Raw genomic sequence first — 11,806 nt, 5'->3', positions numbered from 1 at the left:
CAACTTGCAACTGTTGAACTTGGGTAATAACAGGCTTGCTGTCTACCATCATATAGTTCAAAAACTTGGCCGCAACAAACTTCTTAAAACCGGCATCCTCGGTTTTATACCTTTCTTCCAATGCATCTCATAGTTCTTTAGAAGTTTTGCATTACTATAGACATTGTAAAGATCATCCTCCAGCCGGCTAAGAATGTAATTCTTGCATAAGAAATCTGAGTGCTTCTATGCCGTAGTCACAATAAAGCGTTCATTATCATGAGTTGATTACGGCAGAACCGGAACGTCCTCCTTGATGAACCTTTATAGACTTAAAGTAGTCAAATAGAAGAACAACTTTTATTGCTAAAGTTTGAAACCAATCCCGAAAAAAAAATTCGGGCTTTTCCGTCGGAGCCAGTGGTGGCACAAAACGACTGAAAGTAGCAACATTGCTCGTAAAGCTAACCAAGGGGGTTCCTGTTTATGTCATTTCTGTTAATTGCAAAACAAAAACAAAATTAATTAACGATGAAGTATTTAAAATCTGCAAACTGAATAACTTTAACAGAAACAAATTAAATACCATGGTGAAGAGATTATTTCTTCAAATCGAATACACAACGAGTAGAAAATCACAAAGATTTTAATCTCGTAATTGGGTAGAAAGTCCAAGGACTTTAATCTCAACCAAGGAGTAAAAAATCCGAAGATTTTGGTCTCCAAACTGAGAGTAGAAATCATTAGGATTTAATCTCCCACAAGCATAATATAAAATGAATACAACAAAGATTTTTTTTTTTAAAAAAATTAAGTTCCTTAATCTTGTTAGTATTCTGTATTTGAAAATATATTTAAAAATAAAAACGATATAAAACTAGAAATGTAGAAGAATAGAATTAATTTGAGCCCACTGAATTCACAATGTTTCCTTAAGGAACTTAATCCCCTCCTAGTACCCGAGGTTTAGGATTATTTCCTCCATGGTAGAACGGATTACCCTCACTGGTGTAGCGGTACTTCAAACCCCGTGACTAACGAACTCAAAGATCAGCAGTAAACCACACTTACTGCTTTCTTTCTGTATAAAACAATGCAGAATGAAGAAGGAGAAATTAGAATCTCTCCATGTAAGGCTGCAACTCAAAATGGTTGTTTTATAAAACGGTCATTTATGCAAATCGTCAAATTCAAATTATAACGGAAAAAAAATAATTAAATTACCGTTGCAGAAACGGTCTAATTTTGGATTAAATAGTATTACGTTAATATTAACAAATAAATTTGGTCCAAAAAATTGATCAATCAATTAGCGAAGCCGAGCGACGACGACGACGACGTGAGACTTGCATTCTTCTCAACTCTTTAAGAGTTTGAAGAAGTGCAATTGTATATATACCCATCAAAACTCTTTTCTTCCCCAATATGGGACAATGTCCCTTTGTCAAAGAGAGAAATACAAAAAGTTTCATTTTTCCGCAATTTTCCATTCACTCTATTTTATGCTCTAAGAAGCTTAAACCGAACATGCTCGAGAATTGCGGCACATATCTCAAAGGATTAAGGAAGATTTTGGAACTCCTTGACGAAGAGTCCTTGATTAGAGCTCCTAATGTCCCATTATCCCACTTTGAAACCACCAAAGTTACATCTTTTCGCCCACTGGAAATGGATCATAAGCTTAATTTAATCAGAACAAGATAAAATGTGGAACTAAATAAAAATTACAACTAATTGGAAAAGTTTGATTCTTTTTTTACAAAACAGTAACAAGAAATCTTCAACCCCAGAATTGAACGAACGACTTAAACTTCCAGCATATATTCTGCATTGGACTTGGATTGAACAAGGTACAACTATCCAATAAAATAAGTATTAGTGAACCCAACTAAGCTGATATGGATAAATAGTTCACCCCATAAAAACAAAAATACACTTGGACCCCGCCGCCTTGCGTCATTTGACTCACGTGCTTGAAACACTCCCTTTTCCCCCAAAATGCTTTACAAATTATTTTAACATTTCATTTGGGATTAATTAACTAAATTATCCCTATCAATGAAATACTACTACGTAACATTCTTCTAACAATTTCCCTCAATCTTCACGTATATAAAAGCCTTTAGTCATCGTTTAAACTTCAAACCCAAAAACAGTCCAACAAAAACATATCTTCTTCACCTAACTAACTAAAGTCTGCATTCAAATCTTGAACATGGATTCATCATTTATGCACTACCAGAACCCATATGATCAGAATTACTCACCCCAATCTTCTTCATGGGATGAGCTTCTTTTTCATCACGATTCTCTTCCATTTAACGTTAATGACACCGAAGATATGTTCCTTTTTAATCTTGTCGCCGAGGGTGACCGTACTGTTGTTAAAGAATCATCGGCAGAAACAATAAACTCTTCCTCCAGCTCTGGCACAAAGGAAGAAGAAGTCACTTCCTGCGAACCCGAAGAGGAAAAGAATTACAGAGGTGTAAGGAAGAGGCCATGGGGTAAATTTGCTGCTGAAATAAGGGATTCAACGAGGAATGGTGTGAGGGTTTGGATAGGAACATTTGATAGTGCTGAAGCTGCTGCTTTGGCTTATGATCAAGCTGCATTTGCAATGAGGGGTTCATTGGCAATACTTAATTTTCCTGTAGAGATAGTGAAAGAGTCTTTAAGTGAAATGAAGTGTAGATTTGATGAGGGTTGTTCGCCAGTGATTGAGCTTAAGAAGAGACATTCTATGAGGAAAAAGACTCAGAGAAGAAGAAACAGAGTAGTAAGAAAAGATGAGTCTAATGTTGTGGTGTTTGAAGATTTGGGTGCTGAGTATTTGGAGGAATTATTGAGTTCGTCGGAATGTGTTACGAATTGGTGATTATCTTTCTTGTTTATTCCTAGATTTTCTTGAAGTTGCATCATTTCTCCCCTCTTCCTCAGCAGCAAAATGCTACTCTGCTCTGTATTTATCATCTTGATTTAGGCCTTTATTTGTTCTTTTATTTTTCTTTTACTGGCCTTCATTTGTTGATGACTTATTTAACTATGCTTCTTTTCTACAGCGAAAAGGGCTAATGTTTCTTGTTCTGTTTTTCTTCTCCTTTTGTTTCTCATCAATTCTAATGCAGTGACATGCTAAAGATGATGTCAGCTTCTCCACAAAAGTTGCATTTGCGCTTTGAATTTCAATATCAGCAGCTGACCTCTTATTATACTTAACACTGTTTTAGTATTAAATTGAGTTCCACCGCAAAGAGAGGAGGAGGAGGGGGGATAAAATTAAGAAATAAAGTTTAAAACAGACAAAATACAAGATTAGAAAAGATTGATTTATTAAGGTAGTGGTTGACCAGCTCATTAAACCCCTTATTTAGTTATGAAAAATTAACCCTCTTTGTCAATTGGAACATTTGAGCTGTTGAAAAATACCCCTTATTTGTGGGTGTCCAAATAAATTTGAAGTTTTGCTGTGGGAGGAGCTTTGGAGCTCGAAATTCAACTCAGATTTAGAAAATCTTACTCTAAAATGACATGGATGAAGTTAAAATTGTTGGAAAAGCTTATAGTAATTTGAATCAAGAGTGATGGGTTGATTGGTTTGATTAATGTTTGTTTTGAGAATCATACCAATTGATAAAGGAAGTCAAAGGTGAAACCCAATTTTCCGTATATAATATTATACATTATTATACAATGTTATACAAAATTATAATAAGTGTATAATGTATAATATTCTATACTTGGTGTATAAATATTGTTATTTTTGTTCGCAATTTTTATTCGAGTGGTTTAAGTAAGTTCCTCTTTCATCATAGGGATTTTAGTTTTGTTGCATGTTTTTATTTTTTTATTTTTTTGTGTTTCCCTTTTGTGTAGGGTACATTTTGTTTAGATTTCCTTTTTTCTTTTAGTTCGTATCCTCTGTGTTTCAGGTTAAGATTGGTTTTGCTTTTTTTTTTTTTTTTTTTTTTTTTTGTGTTGGTGACATGAAGAAAAAAAAATTGTCCAATGACTCGCTAGGTTTTCTATAACAATTTTCTAGAAATTTTATCTTTGTGGTCATACAGTTCACGCAAGTTGTGTGAGTAACAAATAAGTCTCACACAACTTTTCCGTTGTATCAGCCATCAGGTACAAAGTAAAAAATTTGACTGTTTTATCTAGCTAACAAAGATACAGAGACAGGCTTAGTTACTAGGTACGAGTTATAGGAGGCCGCTAAATTAGTACTCTGACATTAGAATTAAAATCTTGAACAAGAATTATATCCTTGATGACGAATGGCTTTTCTTATCTCTTCATGAATTAAGAGTGTGTTATAGGAATTGAGTCGTTATTTTATTTCTTCAGTAAGTAGTATATAAAATCCCCAAAAATGTATTTACACATAACTTGCATGTTTGCAATTTGAGAGCATTCATGTTATTAAACTGCTTTCAATATCAATTCATCATTACATCTTGAATATTAGCACAGGCACAAACAAAGGCAATACTATTTGAAATTGGTATTAGGAGGAGGTAATGAGAAGAACAAAACTTTAAACCCCATCAAACAAGAAAAGCGATGTGGTCTGAGGGATTTCTGGCGAAGATCGTACCAATTTTTCAGTGTCTGCCACACCATTTCGACTATAGTGGCTTGTTCCAACTCTCTCTTTTGCCTGCAAACTGCCAACCAAACACAAATTGGGCGTACAAATATAACGTCTTATAGTGATAGCAGAAAAGCACAAATGTTACTTTTATCTTTACTGTGTCTATTTTATTTAGTCGTTTTTTGCAATGCATTTCCAATAATAGTTCTCTTATACCTCAAGTTTTATCTAGCTTGATATTTATCACTACGGAAAATTATCCAATTGTGAATAAAAAATATAGAAAAGTTTTGTCCCCTAATAACCCTCTTTTTTTTCCTAGTGAGAAAAATCAAATTAGGCAAGTAGTGAGGAGGCCAATAGGATTTCTAAAAGGAAAAATTTGGAGGGATTTCTAAGGACTGTGTACTGGCTTCACAAACCAATAAGAACAAAACTGTACGTTGATCTTTCACCAATATAGCAGTACCTGCTCACTAAGACCAAAAAGAACTGCAAAATAAAACAAAACACGGTAAAGATAAAATATGCTGGTCTCCTAGGACAACATGATAGCAACATAAATCCATTTGTAGTAGTGTTTCCTTAAACTTGAGCTGCTGCTTCTTTCGTGTCTCCATATCCTCTCTTTCTTTTTTCATCTATCCACAAAATGGAGTTAGCAACTAAAGATCAATTCCATGGAATAGAAAAAACACAATGCTTGATCGGAAACATCTTTTCAGACATAGTTTTTGATACCAGATACGTGGAATGCATGGTTCAAAGAATTTGGTACTGTGAGGTTAGAGTGACGAGAATCAGAGGCAACATGTTCGAGTTTTATTTCAAAAAAGGAGATGATTGTTACAGAGTTCTTCGGGCTGCTCCTTGGACAGTCCAAGGCGGATGTCTTCTCATTCTTTCTCCTTTGTTTTCTGGAAATATCCCCTGGGAGTTACATTTCTGGGTTCAGGTCCACGGCTTACCAACTCACTACTTCACTCATCAGAATGCTTTCAAGATTGGTCGGTATTTGGGGAAATATTTGTATGTTGACAAAGGTGTCTGGAGCTCTAAGTTTCTACGAATTCGGGTGAGGTTTGACATCACAAATCCATTGGTCTCTGGATTTTGGCTTAACTCTAGCTGGATTCGTTTCAAGTACGAAGGATTGGGCCAGTTTTGCTACAAATGTGGTCGTATTGGGCATTACGAGAGCACATGTAAATTCCCCCCACCACCAGGGAATGAACGTTTTGGCCCTTGGTTACGAGTTGAATCTTTGAGTCTGCTTAAGCCTACTAAAACAGAGGACTCCATTACTGTTGTCCAGAATCATACGCCAAAGTTCAAACTGATTCCTTCACCAAAACTCCAGGAATGGCAAAAAATATCAGCTGATCAACACCTAGACAATCTTGACACTACCCCACCAAAGTATGCTTTAACACTCGTTCTGTTTTTTCTAAGTCTATTTAAAATTATGTACGTACTAACTAATTCTGTGTGTATGTATAAACAGGAGTGAATGGGAAAGGCTGACGATGAACGGGGTAGATTCAATGATTATGATGGTGAACTGTGTAGTAATAAGGCATCGAGTAGCAGAGGCTAATGAAGTAGAGGCATATGGATTGTTGATTCTGATGATGGTTGCTTATTTCTTCTATTTGGTGGTCAAGTTCAATGTTATTGTAGTCCAGAGATGTTCCTTCTTCCAAAAATGTGATGGTACTAAAGAAAACTCCATTGCAGAGTATAGTCCAGTAACTCAGCTTAAGGACTTGTTCATCTTGCTCATGTTTTGCGTTACATTTCTTATGTTTTGTTGATTGTCCCCAGTTCATTTGTTTTTTCCAGTTGATTGTCCTGCTCTTTTCGGACATTAATGTAGGAGGGTAGATGTTTTGCAAAAATTTTGACTAGACATGTAGCCTGCTTAGATGGTTTTTTTGTTACGGACCTCATAATTTTACTGTTGTTTTATTACTTATCTATCTTTGCTTTTATATTTCTCTAACAACTTTATCATTCTACTTGGCAAAATAAATTCAAGAAGCATGAATAGTGAATCAAACTTTGAAATAAACTAGGAATCTTTTATTGGATAATCAGAAATACAAGTTACAAATTTATTCTCATAAGTAGAAGTATATATGAATCTCATTCCCAGCATTAGCCATGAAGATAGGGCAAAGGAATCAAGTACAAATTGTTTTTCCTTTCAAGAGCATTGCCAAATTTCTCAGTCATGTCTAGTTCATTTGGATTCATTCCATTGGGAAGCTTCCAATCAAAATGGTAGAGTAATAGTGCTAGACTAAGCTCCACAGTTGCCATTGAAAATGATAATCCTGGGCAAATTCTTCTTCCAGTGCCAAATGGCGTAAACTCGAAATGAGCTCCAGTAAAATCAAGGTGACTTTCGTTAAATCTCTCTGGATCAAATGTTTCAGGATTTTGCCAATAATTTTGATCCCTTGAAATTGCCCAAAAATTCACAAGGGCCATTGTGCCTTTTGGTATAATATAGCCATTAATCTCACACTCTTCTCTTGATTCTCTTGGTGCTAATAATGGAGCTAAAGGATGAAACCTTACAGTTTCCTTAACTACCATTTTTAGGTACTTAAGTTTCTGAATATCAGTTTGGTCAATTCCCTTTTCCTTTCCTTTGAAAACTTGTCTTACTTCATCCTGTGCTTTTTTCATTATTTTCGGATTTTTCATTAGTTCTGAAAATGCCCATTCCATTGTTGACGCTGAAGTTGTAGATCCTCCTGCAAATAAGTCCTGCATATATATCCAAGCAGAACTAAATTAAGAAATTAGGAATTATAAGGCTCAACAACTATGCATCAATCCCAAACAATTTGGGACTAGCTATATGAATTCTCAATTCATTTAAGCTCGTCTCAATACAATATTATATGAAATATAGGTTTATATGGTAAGTCAAATCAACAAAAATACAAGGAATTGAAAGGAAAGAAGATAAAGAGAGAGAGAGCCAACTTACAATGATTAAAGCTTTGATATTATCCCTTGTGATAGGAATTGAAAAATCTTGACTCTTTTGAAGCCTTAGGAGAACATCAACTATATCTTCTTCTGTGGGATCATCATTACTACTCCCATTCTGGAATTCATGTTCATTGATAATTTCTTCTAAAAGAACATCAACCTCGTCGTGCATTTTACGTAGTTTGTATTTTAATCCACTCAAAAAATGAATTATCTTCACTGAGGGAAAAAGATCGGCAAGATCAAATACTCCAGCTGAACCAGCTACTGTTCTCATTATACCAATCAAAGAGCCCTGATTTTTACAGGCCCTGCCTACACTTGCTTTGCAAATAACCGAATTCGTATACAAAGATAATGTTTCAGTCATGTTGATTGGGCTGCAACCAGAAGCAGAATCTTTAATTGAGTTAACAAGATTGGATATCTCATTAAACATCTTGGGATAAAATAACTGAATATTTTTATGACTAAGGAGTTCCTGAATACAAATTTTGCGCATTTGTCTCCAGAAATCACCGTAGTTACAAAATCCCATGTCAGCATGGTCATAAAACATTTCTTTTCCGACCAAAAGCACAGGTCGATTAGAGAAATTGAGATCATGTTTTCTCATCACTTCTCTAACCATTTGAGGTGATGAAACAATAATGGCTGAACGTTCGCCGAGTTTCATGTGCATCAGAGGTCCATGTTTAGAGGCTAATTTGGCGAGAGTACGATGTGGTAGTAACTCAGATGATTTCCAGTCGATAAGTTGGTGTAAGTTTCCTAAAATTGGGAGCTTCATAGGACCTGGAGGCAGTTTTCTTCTATTATTACACATTTTGTACCATTTAGTGACAAGTAAGGGTAAAAGAAGTAAAGCACCAAGAAGAAAAGATAGCTCCATTTCCATATATGTATGGTGTATTCAAGAAATGTCAGATGAGATTGGCTATGTTTATGGAATAAAATATGCATATCACCTATTTATACAAGATCTAGTAATCTTTCGTGATTGAATAAAACTCTTCTACAAAACCATTATTATGCATATGAAAGTCATGATATAATGAGAGGCATGTCATATAAGAAATATTGTACCTGGTATGCGGCCAACGTCGTGTGAAATTTTTGGATGATATCTACTTAATTATTTCTTCTAATTGGTGGTCAATTAAGTTTATTGTTATATTCGAAATATATTAACATGAAGCGGGCTGCTTAAGTTCTCACTTGAAGCAAGCCTACTTACTGATTTGGCGATTTCACTATTTAAAAATATTAGTGAAGTATAGAAGAACTTGTTTGAGGAGTTTCTTAAAGTAAAATAATGTTATAATTTTCATTCACAAATTTTTGGCCTTTTTTTTCCTTATGAAATTCTTGTCCAACCATGATTTAATTCTTGCAAAGTCTTATTTCTACATGGTTATTAGAGGAGGTTATGTCCCAGCTCCCTAATTAAATAAAGTAGTAAGATAGGTTTTTCTTTGAAATTTTATTAATAGAAGTGGTTTATTTAGAAAAGAAGTCTAGTTCTAATTAGGGGTGTGCATTCGAATTGGTTTATCGATAAATCGAATCGATTATTTGTTATCGGTTTATCGATTTATCGATTTCGAAATTTTCCTTATCGAGTTATCGATTTCGATTTTGTTCTCTTCGGTTATCGGTTTATTGATAAACCGATAAGATATACTAAAAAGATAAAAAAAAATTAATTTTTTCCCCTTATTCTATAATACCCTTCCCTTTACCCTAAGTCCTTAACCCTATTATTTCCTCTACCAAATTTAAGGAATGATCATATTTAAAGCTCAAGGGAATGAAGTTCAAATTAATGGAAAACAGAATTAGTTGTGATGATGTATTTTTTTTTGTGCCGTTGGAGTGTTGGTGGCATACATTTAATCCCTTGCTTTAGTTTCGTTGCATGTGCTTGTTGATACAATTTTTATGTTATAAACAGTGTTCGTCTTATTTTAGCTTCTTTTTGTCCATATTAGTTAGGCGTGTTTATAGCGATATACTTTTCGTGAAATCCCGCAAATTTTCTTATTGGTGTAATCGATAAGCCCCAAAAATCGATAAATCGAAATCGGAACCTTATTGAAACGATAACGATAAGCATATAAACAAATCGATAATCGATAAGTAATTATTAATAAGGGTCAAAATCAAATCGATAAATCGAATGCAAACTATTAGTTCTAATTATATGGTGGCTAGTGGTCAACGTCAATCAAATCATCAGGTTTTTTGCATCTTGGGCTTCGCTGGTCAACATGGCTAGTCTAGAAAAGTGTGTGCCTGCTAATTGAGAAAAAAGTGCATATCTAAACGTGATATTTATATCAAAACTATATTGACATTCTAATTAAGCGATCAATTAAAGTGAAAGTTTGTTTTAATTTTTATTTTTTAGCAAGTATGAGTGTGTTGACAAGAAAATATTTAGAAATTCAATTTTAATTTTGGTTTCTAAACACGGAAAAAGGATATATATGTCTCTATACTATTTTTATATATATATATATATATATTCCTCGTTATACTATTCAACACTTTCTTCCCCTACCGTTATCCATTTAAATATATTTACCCCTCAATCTAATAGGCCCCAGCCTTCCTGTTACAGGTGGCTTCATCTTTTTTTTTTTTTTTAGTAATCCTCTAGGCAAGCGCCTAGGGCTAATTTTTTATTAATAAAAGAAAAATAAAAATACAACAATTAGGAAGAGTAGAAATAAGGGGGACAAAGCACCGGTATTGTTACACAAATGCCTTGGCTATATAATTACTCCTCTGCGTTTCACATTGCCTTATGATGACAGCCTCATGTATAGGATTCATGGTGTAGCTGTCGGCAACGTCTCACGAGGGCATATAATCTCATAGCAGTGTGGATAATTTCCAAAGGCATAGGACCATGGCAACACAAACCGGGCTAAACCTTACCTTACTAATCCTATTGAGGCATACAATAGCCTCGCGAACTAACAAGCATGTAAAAAATATGAACTTGAAAGGACCAAATATTCTATAATCATCACAGAGTTTATAACATACTCTGTGATGATATTACAGATGAGGATACTAAGAAAGTGGTAAAATAAAATGTAGTACCCATTTGATTCTTGTCCCTTCTTTTCCAAACTTGTAAAATCTTCAATTTGTAATTCTTTGTCGATTCCCTCAACCGTGTGCAAAATGTATTCAAAAATCATCATTTCCTTTTTGAACGGTTGGACCTCATAGAAGTAGTTGGGGCAGCCTGCTTTTGTTTGGCAACTCTCATTGGAGGTCGCCTAACAATTCCTTTGTCACTCACCTTGCCTTCCCAGCTTTTATCTCTTGTACGAATGTTGTGATTTGGTACGATGCGCGAGGGTGATAAATCATGTTGCCTACACAGTGCAAAAATTGGATCGTCCTCTCTTGCTAAATTCAAGTCCATCCCCATATTCACAGATTGTGGAGCATTGGCACTCAGCAATGATTCCAAATAAATTCTCTCATCGTCTGACATAACTTGACTGGTTGTAGCAATTTGCTCCTGTCCAGATGTTGGTGCTGTGACTTGTCGATGACCTATAAGACTATCAGCTGTAATAAGTTGTTGCTGTCCAGCATATGTCGAAGTCGATGCCAATTTGGACATTGTTGTTGCTTTTTGACCATAAGTATGTATAATAGGTGAATTGTTTGGATCAAGCTGTTGCTGCCCAGATTGATTTGCGTCTAGCACTACAATCGAGTTGGCTTCAAGTACATTTGTGCCATTTCGCTGCTGTATCGCGTCGAGCCAAACTCTATCCTTGTGTTGCTGTCCATCTTTTGGCACCTGAATTACTGAAAGTGGACTGTTTTCAATTAGCTGTTGCTGTCCCGGATTTGGTGCTGCTTCATGTCGATCACAAATAGCAGTAGAAGTGTTCACAATTTGCTACTTCTGCCTTCCAGATTTCTTGTTTGCTGCCTTTGCCTTCGAGCTAGTAACCACTGTGCTCGTTTCAATCTGTAGACTGCCTGTAGTCTGCTTCTGCTGTCCAGTCATGAAGCTAGTAGGAGAATGATGCTGTTGTCCTGCATTTGGATGCAGTAGTGCATCACATTGAGTGCGTGCACGCTGTTGTTGCATTCCAGGAGAATGATCATGAGCATAAAAAGCTTCTTGACTGCGTCGCTGCTGTTGCCCAGATTGTTGTTCAATGGAATCATCAAGCTCATCATCCACAC

At 35.3% G+C, this 11,806-nt stretch overlaps 3 protein-coding genes across 3 annotated transcripts; 2 read left to right on the top strand and 1 right to left on the bottom strand.

The window, feature by feature from the left end:
- Window positions 1-2,110: 2,110 nt before the first annotated feature.
- LOC107828891 (ethylene-response factor C3-like) lies at window positions 2,111-3,198 on the top strand. Its single transcript, XM_016656278.2, has one exon. The coding sequence runs from the start codon at window positions 2,195-2,197 to the stop codon at window positions 2,855-2,857; it is 663 nt and encodes a 220-aa protein (XP_016511764.1). The 5' UTR covers window positions 2,111-2,194; the 3' UTR covers window positions 2,858-3,198.
- A 1,986-nt stretch (window positions 3,199-5,184) lies between these two features.
- LOC107828888 (uncharacterized) lies at window positions 5,185-6,515 on the top strand. Its single transcript, XM_016656276.2, has 2 exons — window positions 5,185-5,995; window positions 6,081-6,515. The coding sequence occupies exons 1-2, from the start codon at window positions 5,229-5,231 to the stop codon at window positions 6,388-6,390; spliced, it is 1,077 nt and encodes a 358-aa protein (XP_016511762.1). The 5' UTR covers window positions 5,185-5,228; the 3' UTR covers window positions 6,391-6,515.
- A 127-nt stretch (window positions 6,516-6,642) lies between these two features.
- On the bottom strand, window positions 6,643-8,511 carry LOC107828889 (desmethyl-deoxy-podophyllotoxin synthase-like). Its single transcript, XM_016656277.2, has 2 exons — window positions 7,578-8,511; window positions 6,643-7,351 (listed from the first exon to the last, which is right to left on the bottom strand). Exons 1-2 carry the CDS (start codon window positions 8,478-8,480, stop codon window positions 6,734-6,736), a joined length of 1,521 nt encoding a protein of 506 aa, XP_016511763.1. The 5' UTR covers window positions 8,481-8,511; the 3' UTR covers window positions 6,643-6,733.
- Window positions 8,512-11,806: the final 3,295 nt, after the last annotated feature.

The sequence above is a fragment of the Nicotiana tabacum genome, chromosome 22 (genome assembly GCF_000715075.1).
Source record: "Nicotiana tabacum cultivar K326 chromosome 22, ASM71507v2, whole genome shotgun sequence".
Classification (NCBI taxonomy): Eukaryota; Viridiplantae; Streptophyta; class Magnoliopsida; order Solanales; family Solanaceae; genus Nicotiana; species Nicotiana tabacum.
Note: the sequence above shows the minus strand (reverse complement) of the source record. Positions and strands in the feature narration are given on the sequence as shown.

What these genes read in the sequence shown, in the direction of transcription:
- LOC107828891 (XM_016656278.2), top strand. Translation starts at nt 2,195, where the DNA reads ATGGATTCATCATTTATGCACTACCAGAACCCATATGATCAGAATTAC.
- LOC107828888 (XM_016656276.2), top strand. Translation starts at nt 5,229, where the DNA reads ATGGAGTTAGCAACTAAAGATCAATTCCATGGAATAGAAAAAACACAA. An exon ending in CTTGACACTACCCCACCAAA is followed by an intron (nt 5,996 to 6,080) that starts GTATGCTTTAAC and finishes ATGTATAAACAG; the next exon opens with GAGTGAATGGGAAAGGCTGA.
- LOC107828889 (XM_016656277.2), bottom strand. Translation starts at nt 8,480, where the DNA reads ATGGAAATGGAGCTATCTTTTCTTCTTGGTGCTTTACTTCTTTTACCC. An exon ending in ATATCAAAGCTTTAATCATT is followed by an intron (nt 7,352 to 7,577) that starts GTAAGTTGGCTC and finishes ATATATATGCAG; the next exon opens with GACTTATTTGCAGGAGGATC.